Here is an 18471-nt window from a genome sequence, read left to right on the forward strand (position 1 = left end):
GAATGTCAAAGAAAGAACAAGTAACAGCACACTGGTTAGCATGCAACAGGGCAGAATTAATATAAAGCACTATAGTACGATAGCCATACACGAGTTCTATAGGTAATTCAAAAGTGAACTTCGACTAACTATCATACACGTGAAACACCTTCATCGACTAATTTAAGTTTGGGGATATACAAAATGTTGGGCACACACACACATGCAGAAAAACATATATCTTAAAATCAATAATCAAAATAAGATTTACAAGAAACAAGATGATGACATTCTGTAGATTATGGAGTATTCATGAAAGTTCGCTGAGAGTTTGGAGCTGATGAAAAACCCTTGGCTATAATATTAGGCAGACCCTCACAGAAAACTTCTTTTCAAGTTTATAGATGAACTCTCTAATCCATTTGAGATATAAACAGGTCTAAGAAAGGAGATAGCCTTTCTCCACTCCTCTTTAATTGCATACTAGAAAAGGTCATCAGGAAATGGAGCTCAAGAATGAAATTAAACTCAGAATGGGGTAAAGACAGGTTGTGGGATGTCTGCCGTCATGTAGACAGTGTAGCCTTCACAGATCAGTTAACAAACACTCAGCAAAAAAAAAAAAAAAAAAAAGGCCTCCGAAGAGGCCTGGTGCAGGTCTTTCGAGTTCATCTAATAATGAAGACTGTATTCACAACCAGTCCCCGAGCCATCGGAATTAACCAATGAAGGTTAAAATCCATGACCTGGCTGGGAATTGAACCGGGGACCCTCTGGACCAAAGGCCAGCATGCTAACCATTTAGCCATAGAGCCAGATAAGTACAAAATATTGCAGCTAAAATTGGATCGCAAATTTCTTTGAAGAAACAGCATTCATAGATTCAGACAAAACAAATGACACGGACAGAATTATAAGTCAATTTTGGGGCATCGAATACATTCATAAATGTCAATACCTGGGAGAAATTCTCACTCCCAAAGGAAATGAAAAGGAGCCATTAAAAGAGAGGCTGAGGAGAATGGAGATGGCCTTCACACTATGCTATGACACCTCTATTAAAGATATATGAAAACACTACTGCACAGTGATCACAATGGAGTGCCTTTATGGCATGGAAACACTGACAAGGCAGGCAGATTATAAGCTATGAATTTCATTTCTGTTCCATATTTGAAGTGCAATTATAAGAAATAAATTGACAAGACGGTGGCAGACTCAGACTTGAGAAAAGAGAAAGAAGATTCCTTAAAATATCTTGGGTACAAAAATGTTCTAAAAGGACCAACATGCCTTCTAATTGACATCAAACCAGGAACACTATCAAACTACTGAAAAAATTAAGAAAAATGAAAAGGAGAAGGATGAATCAAAAGAGGTTGGTCAACAGAATAATAATAATAATAATAATAATAATAATAATAATAATAATAATAATAATAATAATAATAATAATAATTCAGCTACAAAGTCAGGCATTTTAAGCCACTTAGGCTGCCTGCACATCAATTTCAATGTTCTTTTTTATTCTACCAGATCTCTGTTGAGCGATCTATGGCCGAGTTTTAGTTAAAAGTTATGTTAGTCTTACATCCCACCAACTAACTGTACAGGTCTTGGAGACTTCAAGGTGATGAAATTTTGTCTTGCAGAAGTTCTTGTAGGTGCCAGTAAATCTACCAACACGAGGCTGATCAATTTGAGCCCCTTCAAATAACACCGGACTGAGTCAACTTGAGCTCAGTACGCCAGTGCTCAATTGCCTGAGCTCCTCCACCAGAGGTCTCTTACATGTTGACATCTGCCCTTCAAGCAAACTATCCAGGTACCTCGATCCACAGAGGGAGGGAGGTAGGTAGGTAGGTAGGTCACGGATGTTTCTCACATCTATCTGATATGGAGGTGATTCCTCGAATATGAATATCCCGAAGCCGTTGGAATGGATATCCAGGCATTCTCGAGAAAAATAAACTTTGACAAATTCCAAGACCTTTATATCAACTAAACATTAACGAAGAGAAAAGGGAACACATCACTCACCCGAGTCTTGTAATATAGCGATTGCTTGTTGAAATTCTGCTGTACAGGTATATGAATTCACAATGTTACTGTTGCTAGCATTTCATTTTTATTTTGATATGAAAAAAAAAAAAATAAGAACAGGTCCTATTTCCTACACGACATTTCTATTTTTTAATTTTTTTTTTTTAACCTAACAACTGTACCATTACAAATATTCTTACTTAAATATACATAGAATAAAACATTTCGTCAAAGACAATTTCCTTGCCATGATACTTGTTCCAAATGCTTTGGGACATTCACATTTAATGGTTACAAGTATGACCTGTCTACCTGAAGATCCGCTTGTGAAACAGAGAATGTCATTCATTACACACATTGACACCACAATTTCACAATTTCTATTGAGGATAAATATCAGGGAAACAGTACAGAGAATGGCTGAGAAGTTCTTTCATAAGCCGGAATGGAGGAAATGGAAGAAAACTAGCCTGAGGACCAATTCGTCAAATGAGTGGATGAACATCCACAAAACATTAAATAGTTCCACTCTGTTGATAATGTCACTGAGGAGCGAGGAGGGGTCACCTTTGAGAGCAACACACAATGCTAACCAAAAATGGGTGAACTAATTTCAATACCCTAAAACTTCTGCCAGTTAACTACAAACCAACAAAATTCCTGTTCCATTAACTTTATTTGCAACTGAAGACAAAGTGGAAGTTCAATTTGGAATTACCTGTCTACAAAAGAAACAGTTAATTACATAGAAAATATACACTATTACCAACTAAATTACTACTCAAGATGCACCTTTCACCAATAGAAACTATGAAGCATAGCCCAAAGCATTATTTTGCTTAAGAGAAATTAGCGTGGCCATAAACTACATTGCATTCGAACCAAAATTATGATGTTTCATTCACTGAATGTTATAAGAACAAAAATATAATAGTACGCTATGATTAATTTAATTAGGTGGGAAGCTCAAGAGTCCACAGTTTAGCTCTCTGTTGATTACTGTAGTAATTGATTTTGTTGACTGACTGAGTTTGTAACAATGGATAGCAATATGTTGTCCAGGAGATCTGCTTAAAATAACATTACTTCTTCACTCACAGTTCCAAGCTTACAGCTTCAAAGAGCTTTGTCTCATTACTTTCCATTCCTAATGAAGCAGATGTCATCTAAAGTTACTGTAGTCACGTCCTAGCTCGTGAACCATGGGCAACGGCTGAGTGGCCTAGTAAGTGGTCTTGAGAGTCGGGATACCAGTTGCTATGGAATGTGAGTGGGCATCTTGGACATATTCTGAGTCCTGGCCTTCCTTGTGCTCAGGCGGCTAGGACTATACAATCCACTGGTGGTCCATAACCCGTTAGAGGAGAGATCCCCACTTGGACTATGTGCAAGTAGGGTAGCATCCTGCTTCATGAATTTACCGAGCTCAGAACATTTTAAGCAAGCATCGGACCTATGGGAGTAACGGAGTCCCACTCCCATTTGACAGGCGAGGGACTCCTTGGAAACAACTTGGCGAACGAAATGGAATTCGATGGGGAGATATCAATTTCAATGGGGCCTATGGAAGAAAGAAAGTAGAACTGGCTGAGTCAGCAAAGAGGATGCATCTGGATGTGCTAGGAGTAAGTGATATTCAGGTAAGGGGAGATAACGAGGAAGAGATAGGAGATTATAAAGTGTACTTGACGGGTGTTAGAAAGGGAAGGGCAGAGTCTGGGGTAGGGCTGTTTATCAAGAATATCATTGCACGCAACATAGTTTCTGTTAGGCACGTAAATGAGCGAATGATGTGGGTAGATTTGTCAGTTGGAGGAATTAGGACTAGAATTGTGTCCGCGTATTCACCCTGTGAGGGTGCAGATGAGAATGAAGTTGACAAGTTTTATGAAGCATTGAGTGACATCGTGGTCAGGGTCAACAGCAAGGATACAATAGTGCTAATGGGCGATTTCAATGCGAGAGTTGGGAATAGAACTGAAGGATACGAAAGGGCGATTGGTAAATGTGGGGAAGATGTGGAAGCTAATGGGAATGGGAAGTGTTTGCTGGACTTCTGTGCTAGTATGGGTTTAGCTGTTATGAATACATTTTTCAAGCATAAGGCTATTCACCGCTACACATGGGAGGCTAGGGGAACCAGATCCATAATAGACTATATCTTAACAGACTTCGAATTCAGGAAATCTGTTAGGAATGTACGAGTTTTCCGGGGATTTTTTGATGATACAGACCACTATCTGATCTGTAGTGAACTAAGTATTTCTAGGCCTACGGTAGAGAAAGTGAAATCTGTCTGCAAACGAATAAGGGTAGAAAATCTCCAGGACGAGGAAATTAGACAGAAGTACACGGATCTGATTAGTGAGAAGTTTCGAACAGTAGACAGTAAGCAGGTTCAGGATATAGAAAGTGAATGGGTGGCATACAGGGATGTTGTAGTAGAAACAGCAAGGGAATGCCTAGGAACAACTGTGTGTAAAGATGGGAAAAGGCGAACATCTTGGTGGAATGATGAAGTGAGAGCAGCTTGTAAACGTAAAAAGAAGGCTTATCAGAAATGGCTCCAAACAAGGGCAGAGGCAGACAGGGATTTGTACGTAGATGAAATAAAGAGAGGGAAACAAATAGTTGCTGAATCCAAAAAAGAAGTCGTGGGAAGATTTTGGTAACAACCTGGAAAGGCTAGGTCAAGCAGCAGGGAAACCTTTCTGGACAGTAATAAAGAATCTTAGGAAGGGAGGGAAAAAGGAAATGAATAGTGTTTTGAGTAATTCAGGCGAACTCATAATAGATCCCAGGGAATCACTGGAGAAGTGGAGGGAATATTTTGAACATCTTCTCAATGTAAAAGGAAATCATCCTGGTGGTGTTGTGAACAGCCAAGCTCATGGGGAGAAGGAGAATGATGATGGGGAAATTATGCTTGAGGAAGTGGAAAGGATGGTAAATAAACTCCAGGAATAGATGAAATTAGACCTGAAATGGTGAAGTATAGTGGGAAGGGTGGGATGAAATGGCTTCATAGAGTAGTAAAATTAGCATGGAGTGTTGGTAAGGTAAGCAGTAATTGCACCTATCTATAAACAAGGGAACAGGAAGGATTGCAACAACTATCGAGGTATCTCATTGATTAGTGTACCAGACAAAGTATTCACTGGCATCTTGGAAGCGAGGGTGCGATCAGTCGTTGAGAGGAAGTTTAATGAAAACCAGTGTGGTTTCAGACCACAGAGAGGCTGTCAGGATCAGATTTTCAGTATGCAACAGGTAATTGAAAAATGCTAAGAGAGGAATAGGTAGTTGTGTTTATGTTTCGTAGATCTAGAGAAAGCATATGACAGGGTACCGAGGGAAAAGATGTTCGCCGTACTGGGGGACTATGGAATTAAAGGTAGATTATGAAAAGCAATCAGAGGCGTTTATGTTGACAATTGGGCTTCAGTGAGAATTGCTGGTAGAGAGTTCTTGGTTCAGGGTACTTACAGGGGTTAGACAAGGCTGTAATCTTTCACTTTTGCTGTTCGTAGTTTACATGGATCATCTGCTGAAAGGTATAAAATGGCAGGGAGGGATTCAGTTAGGTGGAAATGTAGTAAGCAGTCTGGCCTATGCTGACGACTTGGTCTTAATGGCAGATTGTGCCAAAAGCCTGCACTCTAATATCTTGGAACTTGAAAATAGGTGCAATGAGTATGGTATGAAAATTAGCCTCTCGAAGACTAAATTGATGTCAGTAGGTAAGAAATTCAACAGAATTGAATGTCAGATAGGTGATACAAAGCTAGAACAGGTCGATAATTTCAAGTATTTAGGTTGTGTGTTCTCCCAGGATGGTAATATAGTAAGTAAGATTGAATCAAGGTGTAGTAAAGCTAATGCAGTGAGCTCGCAGTTGCGATCAACAGTATTCTGTAAGAAGGAAGTCAGCTCGCAGACGAAACTATCTTAACATCGGTCTGTTTTCAGACCAACTTTGCTGTACGGGAGTGAAAGCTGGGTGGACTCAGGATATCTTATTCATAAGTTAGAAGTAACAGACATGAAAGTAGCAAGAATGATTGCTGGTACAAACAGGTGGGAACAATGGCAGGAGGGTACTCGGAATGAGGAGATAAAGGCTAATTTAGGAATGAACTCGATGGATGAAGCTGTACGCATATACCAGCTTCGGTGGTGGGGTCATGTGAGGCGAATGGAGGAGGATAGGTTACCTAGGTGAATAATGGACTCTGTTATGGAGGGTAAGAGAAGTAGAGGTAGACCAAGACGACGATGGCTAGACTCGGTTTCTAACGATTTAAAGATAAGAGGTATAGAACTAAATGAGGCTACAACAGTAGTTGCAAATCGAGGATTGTGGCGATGTTTAGTACATCCACAGAGGCTTGCAGGCTGAACGCTGAAAGGCATAACAGTCTATAATGATAATGTATGTATGTATGTATGTATGTATGTATGTATGTATGTATGTATGTATGTACGTACGTATGTATAAATGACACTCATCTATTACAGCCTGTCAATGTAATTTCGAGAAATTTTAAATCAGTGTTCGGGAAATTTCAAAATGAGCAAATGATCTAATTTACTCTACACAAGGTAAATTTTTTATTGTATATTTCATATGTTGTGGTACAGGGAGGAAATTCATGGGCTGTAGGAGGTCCCATATGTCCACCAGAGGCTGAGGATTTTCACGCCAGATATAGGAGCTACCCCGAGAGATAACAGGATAAACTTTTGACTCACTGCCATCCAGCTGAGTATCTGATTAGGTAGGTGTGTTACAATCAAAATGGGAAGCACAAGATAACAACGAATATTTCTCGTGGAGATACATCTTTACAATAAAAGTCATACAAATCATGGTAACTATAGCTCACTCTTCCATACTATACATACAATTTACTTTTTTAACACAGAACAACAAACGATTTAAAACTTCTGTTGCATCAAAGGCAGAAATAAAGTGTGGAAAGCTTAGGCTACACACAGCACGACATGTATACGTTACAGCTCCTTCAATCACAATGTGAACAAAGAAATATCAATGACAGCAAAGAATAATGTACACTACTAGAAATAAGTAATGGCACAATGATCTGTGAAGTCCCAGATTGTAGACACTGTGCATGCACAAGGATGCAAAGCACTGTTTACAGGTTGCACATTGGTGCAGACCAAGGGACTGGTATTTACAGTAAGTTGACAGTTATCGTAACTCATATCCAAAAGAACGTGAAAAAGAGAGAAAGAGTTAAGCAACACTTCTGGAAGTAAGCAGAGACAAAGGAATTTAGCAAAGAAGTCAGCTAAGGATAACATGATGTCAAGCATTATTGGCAGTCATACAAATTTCAATGAAAAATGGAAGGGTGTGTATAGGTACATCAACCTTCCAAATGCCAAGAGCTTTTTTTCTCTACAGGAAAGTTAAATCACTTTCACAAAGAGAAACGTTTGACATGTTTTACACAGGAAACCATATTTTACATGCTTATGTAAGTACCATGACTTTTCTGGTGAGATGTAGTGTTTACAGTGCACTATATCTTCTGGTATGGGCTATATCAAATTTGTTACTTTCATGCCCTGTCTCAGTCTCATCCTTGGCTTTGACAATATGAAAGTGACTGAGGTATGAGCGATGCTAGTAATACCATTCGTTATGTAGCCAGTCCCTGTTATGAATGGTGTGAAAATATCGCTCATAGGGTCGGTTGGTGCATGCATTTCAGTGGGCTTGGCAGACTGATATGTAATAGCAACTGCTGGCTCGGTGAGGAAAGCAACGGGAAACTACCTCACTCCTCGTTTCCCTAGTATGCCTCTTCAGTGACGCCTAGGCTATTTATGACAGCTGTTGGCGGAGCTGCAGAGGATCAAACCAGCCTTCAGGCTGAATACCCAACATACATATGTAAGTACCGGATAATTCCCTTATATATCTGGGGAGCATCAGACCATCAACATTTTGAAGAACTACATTTCCACTATTCAGGTTTTCACATTAACCACTACTGAAAACAACACCTGTTTTAAAAAATTACTTTATACACAACACAGAATTTCTTTTAGGTTTCAAATATATATTTATTGAACGAATCAACGACTTTCCGCAATAGGGGTTGCCACAATGAACAAAGTAAAGCGCATCAGGATAGATAATGTTTTTATCACATAGAAATATAGCGATGATATGGATTTTTTTAGGTTATGGAGGTCCAAACAGGTGAGATTTCAGGATGTGTACAGATCCACGTATGGTGGTGGTAACTATTCTTTCGATGCTGTTCATAGCATCACTCAATGTAAATTCAGGAAGAACAGCACAAAGGAAGTAAAATTCTGAGCTGTACACAGTTCCATCGGCTGTCGAGTGCTACCCTGAGTCATCAGCGGACTTTTCCTTCCAGGCCTCATAGGTCTCCAGGAACGGAGCAATTTATGGTAGCAAAAGATTGAAGTTCAGGATTCAAACCCCTAGAATAAAGACTGGGAAAGTCACATACCCGAATTAGAATTCCTCACTGCTGGGATCCATAATACAGAAAGATGTTTAGTTCATCACTTGGCATCATCATCATCATCATCAATGTCCCACTCCAGTCGCCCGGGTGGGATTAACAAGCTTCCTCCACTCCTTTCTGTTCTTCCACTTTTCCTGCTCCATTACTTCTGCCACATCCAATCCAGCTTCTCTAATGTCCTCCTAAATCTGATCCATCCACCTTCTTCTCTGTCTTCCAACTGGTCTCTTTCCCTTAACTTCTCTTTCCAATTCCCTTCTTGCTACACGCTCCTTTCCCATTCTTTTTACATGTCTGAACCATATCAGTCTTGCTTTCTGAATGTTCTGTACTAACGGTTCTATATTTAGCTCTTCTCTGATTTCAATATTTTTAATTCTATCTCTTCTTGTCTTTTTAACCAATGTTCTTAAAAATTTCATTTCTACTGCTTGGATCTTACTATCTTGTCTCTTATTAGTTACCAGTGTTTCTAGTCCATATGTTAGGATACGTTCTAAAATAATATACTCAATTTATTCATTGCAAACTCTGCACCAAGTGATGCAGTTCTTACAGAAATACAAAATAATGGCTCCAACAGGAACATTTGGTTTTTAACTCGGCCATCCCTGTGTGTTTGTGAAATACCTATTCCACAGCAACAGACTGCAGAGGAAGTTGGGAAGAACAGCAGACTTTTTCACTGCCCTGTGATTGAATAAGTCATTTCCGTTTAGTGATGAATGAGTGATGAAAATCTTTAACTTTTGCTTTCAATTTCATGCTCGATACAAACACGCCAGTAAAAGATGAATAACGGTTTAACTGATTGACCACGCTTGCTGTGGCATTGACATTCTAGTAATATTACAGTCACAAATGCGATGTTTGGCACTTTAGCACTTCCAGGGATAAGACACAAACAGGTTCCATGAAGGACATTGCAGGGATCACTAATGGAAAAGGTAGCGTAGATGTGAGGACTTACAAAAGTCAAAAGTAGAAGTGGTTGTGGTGGGTTTTTTTTTGCTAGTGGTTAACGTCGTACTAACAAATCAAAGGTTTTCGGCGATGGAAGGATGGGAAAGATCTAGGATTGGCTGTAGCCTTAACTGAGATATAGCCCCAGCATTTGCTGGGTAAACCACCAAAAACCATCTTCAGGGCTACCGACAGTGGGATTCGAACCCACCAGCAGAAGTATTTAGTCAGTAGTATGTAAGGATAGTTGGTCCAAAGAATAATGTCCAGGTTAAAAAGGCGACTCATATTAGCACCGAAATTTACCAACGATAAGAAAGATATTTATGAAAAGATACAAAAGTTGAAAACTAGAAAAACAGTTGGAATTGATAAGATTTCTGGGAATATGCTAAAGGCACTAGGTTGGGATATTGTACCACATCTGAAGTACTTATCTGATAACTGCTTGCATGAAGGAGCTATACCAAATGAATGGGAAGTTATAATAGCCCCAGTGTACGAAGAAAAGGGTGATAAACATAAAGCAGATGATTACAAGCTATTAGACACCACTGCAAAATTACAAACTAGTTTGATAGAAGGCAGTTTGGTTGTAGGAAAGGTTATTCCAGCAAGTTAGTAGAAGGTCAAATGGACTGTATTTCTACCGACCTATCCAAGGCTTTTGATAGCACAGGTTTTGCGAGACTACTAATGAAAAATCGCTATTGCACTAGACAAAAGAGTGAGTGGGTGAATAATTTCTAGAAAACAGAACTCAGAGAATTAGACAAGGTCTGATTCTGGCATGTGTGTGTGTGTGTGCGCGCGCGCGCGCGCAAAGCAATATTATTGGAAACTTTTTTTTTTTTTTAAATATACATTATATGAGGAAAGCACTGGAATCAGAGATAAGACTTTTTGCAGATGTTTTACTACATGGAGTCAGAGATAAGTTACAGGAATGTGAACAACTGAAAAAATACCTTGACAACGATTGGGGCAAAGGAAGAGGAATTAAGGATTGGAATAATTTACCAACAGAGATGTTTTATAGATTTCCAATTTCTTTGAAATCATTTAAGGAAAGACTAGGTAAACAAATGATAGGGAATCTACTACCAGGGCAACAGCCCTAAAAGCAGATCAGTGTTGACTGACTGACTGACTGAAGAGGAACGAAAAAGTGATTTCAAAGTCAGTAATATTCAAATCAAATAATTATAAGTGCAATATTCAGTGATAAATATTTAATAATTGGTTTAAGTCCCAGTAACTAAATTTTTACGGTTTTCAGAGATACCGAGATGCACGAATTTTGTCCAGCAGTAGTTCTTTTATGTGCACCTTCGAATACCACTGCACTGAACCAGAATCTAATTTGCCAAGTTGACCTCAGAAGGCCAGCGCTCTACCGCCTCATCAACTCAGTCCGGCTTAAATTATCTGAAAAAACCATAGTAGTAGTTAGTGAGACACAAAACAAACAACATTATTACTATAATTATTTATATGAAAAAATAATATATAGTGTCGCAGTGAGGTTTGAACCTTGAGGTTCAGAAGTGAACATGCTACCACTGAGCCAACTTGACATGTTAGAGAAATCATGAGATTAATGTTCTTTCATCATTAAACTATGAACATGAGACATGTTTCACCCCTTTTAAAGGGCATCATCGGCCTTATCGCCTCAGAACCAAAAACAGTACCTGTTTAGATATCATACAATCTAAAAATTCTTATAAATTAAAAACATTAACTTGATGTATAGCTGTTATTTAAGGAACTTGATTAGACATCAGAATAATTAATATACTAAAGGTCTAATGCCTTGGTCAAAAGTAAAAAAATGATTAACGTATATGGTACAACAGACATTGGTAAAATTTAAAACGAATAAAAACATTTTTAAAACAAGATTTAAAAAGGAAATACTTTTCCAACACGTAAAGTTTTGACATATTATTTAACTATATGATCAGATCTAGTGATTAGTTATCATTCAAAGGTTGATAAAACTCGGTGTTGCAACTTTCAAAGGTAGAAGTTATTTTATTGTTGTATTCTTGATTGTAGGCTTATTATCGAGTGCTATATGTGGTGGTGCATTAAAATTGTAATAGTGTCATTAACTATCTTCTTTTGTATACACTATATTATGGTGTTGGCGTGTTGTGTCGATGTTGTGGCATTCTAATGTTAGAGAGTTAAACTTTTGCAACTACACGAGATGGACCATTACTTATTTTTAGTACTGTGCGAGGTAAATTCAGTAGGTACTTACTATTACAATTGCAGTCGAAGTTTAGGCATTTCTGAGAGGTACATTACATTGCCCTTAAGATCATGCTATCTGACAAGACTGGAAAGTTTTGTACAAAACATACCTCCCAATGTATCCATCAAGCGCGTTGCTATGTGTAGCCCGAGCTTAAGGCAGCTGTAATAGTATTTCAATGGCCAACACAAATTTAGTTTAAAATACAAAATGAAAATGTAAGTAAGCAGACCCATGCTGTTAGCAGCAAGAATAGACCAAACAGTCACAAGACACAGAGGATTTGAGACAAGGGGCACAAGTTACAAACACAAGTATCACAACATTTTCGTTTTTCTTTAAAGTTGCCAAGTTCCTGCAAAGAGAATTCTAACATAGTACAAGATAATGCCTTGACATGCAATAGTTGCTGACAGAGTGATACTTCAGGACATTGTTTCCTTCAAACAAACAAACAAACAAATCGGTAGTTTGGATCCAAGTCAACGAATGCCAGATTATCAAACTGGAAAATCATGCCTTTGTAGTTTGGATTCCACAAAAACTGCATACCCCACTAGTTACTCATAATGATAGGATACTCCTGTAATACATCAACCTTGTGCTTGCTTAGTTTGAAAAGTTACTGGCCACCAGGCAGGATGAAAGAAAACTTTATGGCTTGGAATAAAATTCTGAAGACAAAATTCAACAGCTATGTGGTATTACATGGGATTTTACAGCTTGCACTTTGATCATCAGCCCTTGAGCTTGTCTATTCTATAGCAGAATACTTGCCATACAAAACTAATTCATGTCCAACTAAATCAAATTATAATTATTACAGACACAAAAAAATTCAGCCAGCCATGAGTCATATTCTTACAGCTCACCTGCAATGCAAATAATTATGTGCTAATCACAGTGTGTCTGCTTATCTATGAGGATAATGTAGAGACTCCAATAAGAGACCTGGAGTAACAGCTGCATAGTTTTCTGACAGGCAGTGTTAAACCTATTTGTTAATGCTGATGAGGATCATATCCTGAGCTATTGTACATGCTAATATGGATTTCCTCGATGCACCATGAAGGTACTGCTCAAACTGCAGGAGTAAAACAACAGCCTCAGTGAATTGTTGAGGCCTGCAACAGGGAAACATCTTAGAAGTTGAAAGCGGCACCCAGAATGATATCTGGTACTGAAAACTGATAGAATCTTCTGTTGGCCTACAGAAAGAGCAAATAAGGCAGGGCCAGTCTGTTTAAAGTCAATTGCAAGCAAGCAGTTGCGAGACGGTTGTGAGTCAACGAGGACTGCGCAAGATACGAGTTGTAAAGTGAACTGCTCTAGGAACGACACTGCGCTGTGAGAGGCCGCATTAGAGAGCACGAGTTTGATGAGCCGCTTCTACCACATTCATGATTCAAAGCGGAAAACTCAAATGCGAGTGAAATGAACATAGAAGTTAAATTTAGTCAACGTAAAACACACTAGCTCCCTGTGCAGTCCTTTTGGTTTTGAAGACCCTGAGAACCTGTCACAATATTGTTGAGGAATGTCCCAAGCTTCCTACTCTGGAAATATTCTGTATTTCTTGGATGCTTAGAAATTAATTTGTAACTTTCTTCTTTTCATATTTTCTTGTTTTATGTTGCATGTCAGTAAAGATTTTATTACCATACACTAAATAATAATCACTTAAACGACTAAACTATTATTTGTTTTATATTGTGGAATGAATTCTTATATGGTAAGTGAAACTTGAACAAAATGAGAGTATGAATTCCACTACAAAGCAAAAGAGAACAGTTTGCAAAGCAAAAGCATGCTCAGTCAATACACATACACAAAAACAGAAATCTACAGCAGTTAAGTGAAAGAGACAGTGAGAGATTGTAATTATAAAAGAGGTGGTTTGGAGTACGAACCGCTGAGATGTCTACCTTGGCCTCCAGGATACATACAGCGGAAGATGCGGCCTAGCTCCTCTGCTTGGATGCGGCCGGCTGGTGTCAGTTCCCCACCCCATTTGAGAATCAGCACTAGTGATGGCTCCTTGGGTGCATCTAATCGGCAACACAGCAGCAGGTCTACATCACATATCCACTAAACATGCTACTTTTTTCCGAACTCAAGGACAAAATACACAAACATTTGCCAAGAAAGTACAAACAGTAAACTAGTATAGTCAACTTCATATCTGTTCTGTTAAATTTCTGTAGGGGCATTTTCACACTTGCATTTCTAATGTTGTGGAGAAAAGTAAGTTCTGCCAAACCAGGGACAACTTTTTGGGACAGTTCATTATGATGCTTATTGTTTAAAGGTGCTTAACATCTAAGTGAAACTGTGCTGATGCATCATTAACAAGGTCTAGGCAACTGAGTGACTTATCACCAATGTTCCATGGATTCACAAGCAAAAGACATTAAGTCTGAAGGTTTTCACAGTCTTTCATTGCTAATATTTCCTCTCAGATCTCCTATGACTTATGGATATTTCCAGTGAACAGAGCAGAAAACAATCACAGGGTGGAAAGTGGTGTGAAAAGGTCAAAACTGATTTAATGTGTTTTGCTTGTAAACCCAAGATGTATGTTGTCTGGTACAAATTTTTTGAATCCGCTTTAAATATTCATGATGGTCAGTGAAGAAGTGTCCATGATGACGTGAAGTATGTTGTCAAAGGAACAGAATCACAGGCTGCACATATTTCAGTCACTTCTCTATAAAAATGATTAGCTAGCCTCATATGCGAGTTTTACTTGGTCCAGATCAGCGAACCAGTGCACCAACCGTTTTCACAGGGAACCAGTAGCTGAGTTCTTGAATTGCAGAGGTAGTAACTTCTGAATCAAAACAGCAGTCCTTAGAATGAAGTGACAGAACAGTTGATCATATACACATTTTCACAGGCCAGACAAGGAGACCTCTATGTGAAAACTTGTCTACAGGAACCATGATAGTTACTGGGAGATATAAAACAAACTATTCTTCATGAATATTAAAACTGTTACCAGTCACAATTTTCAATTAAATGTTGTACTCCACGATGCATTTTAGAGTCTAGGCATAAAAAAATTGTGACTGGTAACAGTTTTAATTATTCAAAAAGAATTCAGTCATGGGCAAGGCCTGCATAAAACATGGTTATGTTTTAAAAAATCATGTCTTGTAATTTTGAACAAAGAAAGTGGGTCCCTGGCAAACAATGAATGCTGTCTTTGTACAAGACAAAAGCAGACAGCATTCCAAGCTGATCAGTTTCTGAATGTTATGCGCTACATGAATATACATATTTTAAAAAACACAGCAATAATTGTGTCAAGAGCAATCTTCTCTAATACAAAAAAGAAGTCGGATCAGGCAGAGGCAAGAGCATAAAAGGTAAGAAATACCTGTATACACCAGTTGTCACCATCATCCTATTATAGCAACTGATGAAGACAGAATGTTCAAAAATCATGACAGAAATGTAATTCACGATAATTAAGGGAAAACTACTTTGTTTGAAATATATATTTACGCTGTTTTAAAAGGACATTTTTTGGGGGCACAAACTCTTCCTTTTAATAAACAACTTTATCACAGCAGGAAGTTTAATGAATAGTTATTTACAGTACAGTAATAATTTTTTTTTTAAATTTCTGTATGTTGTGCTAACACACATAGGTTTTATGGTGACAATGGGTGGGAAAAGGCTCTGAGACGGAAGGAAGTGAGCTACGCCTAGACTTTAAGGTAGAGCCCCAGCATTTGCCTGTGTGAAAACAGAAAACCATGGAAAACTTTAGGGCTGCCGACAGTCAGGATCAAACCCACCATCTCCCGAAAGCAAGCTGAGAGCTACGTAAAGCAAAAATAGACTGACAAGTATAGAAAATGAAAACTAGAATGCAAATTTCAAAAGAACTGGTATCAGGCCAAAGAGAAGAAATAACTTTTGGAAACATCATTCCAAAGGGTATTAAAAACCCAAAGTTTCATAAATACATTGATTATCCGAATACCAATCAACCGAAAAACTGGTTAACCGAACACATTGCAGTTGGCAAATTTGCGCACCATGTGGAAGTTCCACTAGATGCATTGTTCTCAGCATTTCTGATAAAGTTAAAATAATAGAGCAGTTGAATAGTGGCACTAGTGGGTCAAGCTTAGTTTGGGAAAATGGAGTTAGAAATGCAGCATTACTGAACATTAAAAATAACAGTGATTTGTGAGTGTACTCAACAGTGAAGATGGCTATGAAGTGGTTAGAACAAGGAGAATGGGATGCTGTCTTCAAAACATTTGTGGGATATAGCGTCAAAGAAACTAGTCTCAGCTCTGAAGCAAAAGAAACCTTTGACCTTTTCCTAAACTACTTAAATTTGTTAATTTATGTACAGTTATTTGTAAGACATGTGACACCAAATATATACATTTTTGTTTAGAATTGGCTTTGCGTCACACTGATAGAGATAGGTCTTATGGCGATGATGGGATAGGAAAAGCCTAAGAGTGGGAAGGAAGCAGGTGTGGCCTTAATTTTTGTATTTAGAAAAAAAATTCATTAAAGATTGGTCATTACAAGTTATAAAATCTCATTGTTGGGTCCACATTAACTCTTTCGCTGCAGAAGTTGACTTTTGTCGACTTGCTTCCCTATAGCATTCGCTGCGGTAATAGACTTTTGTCGACTTGGTAACTTCCTGCTATATTTTCCACGCGCTTCTTTAATAAAGGCGCACTTAATAACACAAACATCTATAGTCATGTGCTGACTATGTACTAAGCATTGTTTGAAAAGGCTGCCGCCTATACTGGACCTATGTTTGTTATCTTTCGCCCACCCGCCAACATTCCTGTCAGCTGTCTGGCCGATAGCAGGCTTCACTCAGCAGCTATGAGACCGCATAACATTAAGAATGACAGTGAAGCAATCTTCAATATTTTAGTGGCTGATTCTGATTCAGAGTGTTCAGTAAATTTGGAAAACGAAACAATTGATGAAGTGCATAGTGATTGTTCGGAAGATAGTGCCAACGAGGAAGATCTTCGTTTTGTATCGGACTGGCGGGATATTAGTGATGGCATTGAAACTGCACTAATGAATGGAAGAATATTGTACAATAAGCTTAAAAAAAGGGAAATTAATACTCCTGACTTCAGAAATTCTGTCATAATGGGACTTCTACGAGAGTATCAGTGCAGTTCGCTGGCGAAACGAGGAAGTCTTTCCGATTACATACCTCAAGCGCGCCTGACGGAGAGGCACTTTCTTTTGGAGCACCAGGACAAGAGTCACAAACCTAATTGTGTTGTTTGTTCCATATTACCAGCAAAATGTTCAAAGGAAGGAAAGGGACTGTGCAAGAGAAAAACAGAATTTTTTTGTAAGAATAGCCCAGGACAGCCTGCAATGTGTCCAGTTCCAAGTTCGGAGATGCATCACAGTAATGTGTGTTTCAAGGTCAAATGTCACTGCTAAACTGCTGAAGTTGAGTTAAAAATTGTGCAATGGTTTCTATATGTCACTCTCCTTTAAAAAATACAGTTTCAGTTCATTTGGAAAATACCAAAAAAAAAATTACATTTTTCTGTAAGTGTTCTATTTCAAAATAGCGCAGCTAAAGAGTTAGGCAACATATACCTTTCTGAAAGAATGTTTCTCAAGAGTCTACCTTTTCAATACAATATATGCTTTTATTGATTTACATAAATACTGTTACATCATTACTATGTCCTAAACAGGACATGTGTTGCCTATTTTTTCGGCATCTTCAGCCGCTGTTCCTAATATCTAAGATCAAAATTGTTTACTAGGATCCTAGGCTTTGTTTACAATAGAAATACTTAAAACAGTTAGGCTAACATGAATTGCTCTGTCTAAAAAGTTGTGCTTACACATCTGTACATCTTATAAAAACAGTTTTGTCATGATTGTAACACTTTAACAGGTTCAAATTAAATACTACTTCAATCCAATGTTACTTATACGGACGTTAGGCTGGCATGAATTGCCGGTCTATAATGTCCAACGTGTCGTGTTACCTATAAAAACTTCATTAACCTGATTGTCACTTTTTGTAATGTTCATTATGGGGTAAAAATTTGACTGTGGTTTCATGAGATGCTATTGATGCAGTTAGTTGTCTGGCTATTTTTTTTTTGTGGTGATTAAAATTACATAAAAATAGGGCTGCCTGCTGTTGTGTAGGTCAGAAGAGGGGACTTCTCAAGATTGTTTCTAAAGTGTGACAGTCATGTCAAAAATGTTTTAATAATAATAATGTTATTTGTTTTACGTCCCACTAACTACTCTTTTACGGTTTTCGGAGACACCGAGGTGCCGGAATTTAGTCCGCAGGAGTTCTTTTATGTGCCAGTAAATCTACCGACACGAGGCTGACATATTTGAGCACCTTCAAATACCACCGGACTGAGCCAGGATCGAACCTGCCAAGTTGGGGTCAGAAGGCCAGCGCCTTAACCGTCTGAGCCACTCAGCCCGGCCAAAATTGTTTTTACAAGATGTTACAGTATGTGTATGCACAACTTTTTAGATAGAGCAACTCATGTTAGGCTAACTATTTTAAGTATTTCTATTGCAAACAATGCCTAGGATTCTAGTAAACCATTTTGATCTTAGATATTAGAAACAGCAGCTTAAGTTGCCTAAAAAAAAAAATATATATATATATATATATATATATAGGTGAAACGT

At 38.2% G+C, this 18471-nt stretch overlaps 1 protein-coding gene across 11 annotated transcripts in view; it reads right to left on the minus strand.

Annotated features, from left to right (window-relative positions):
• The window catches only part of l(1)G0196 (inositol hexakisphosphate and diphosphoinositol-pentakisphosphate kinase), a 543939-nt gene that overhangs the window by 150778 nt on the left and 374690 nt on the right, over positions 1 to 18471 (minus strand). For 6 of the 11 annotated variants that reach the window (XM_067147827.2, XM_067147824.2, XM_067147817.2 and 3 more), the window contains one exon: positions 13692 to 13853. In XM_067147827.2, the coding sequence (XP_067003928.1) occupies positions 13692 to 13853 (162 nt within the window). The remainder of the gene's footprint in view (positions 1 to 13691; positions 13854 to 18471) is intronic. The other 5 variants (XM_067147825.2, XM_067147823.2, XM_067147820.2 and 2 more) reach the window with 5 other exon arrangements.

The sequence above is a fragment of the Anabrus simplex genome, chromosome 5, assembly GCF_040414725.1.
Source record: "Anabrus simplex isolate iqAnaSimp1 chromosome 5, ASM4041472v1, whole genome shotgun sequence".
NCBI classification, from domain to species: domain Eukaryota; kingdom Metazoa; phylum Arthropoda; class Insecta; order Orthoptera; family Tettigoniidae; genus Anabrus; species Anabrus simplex.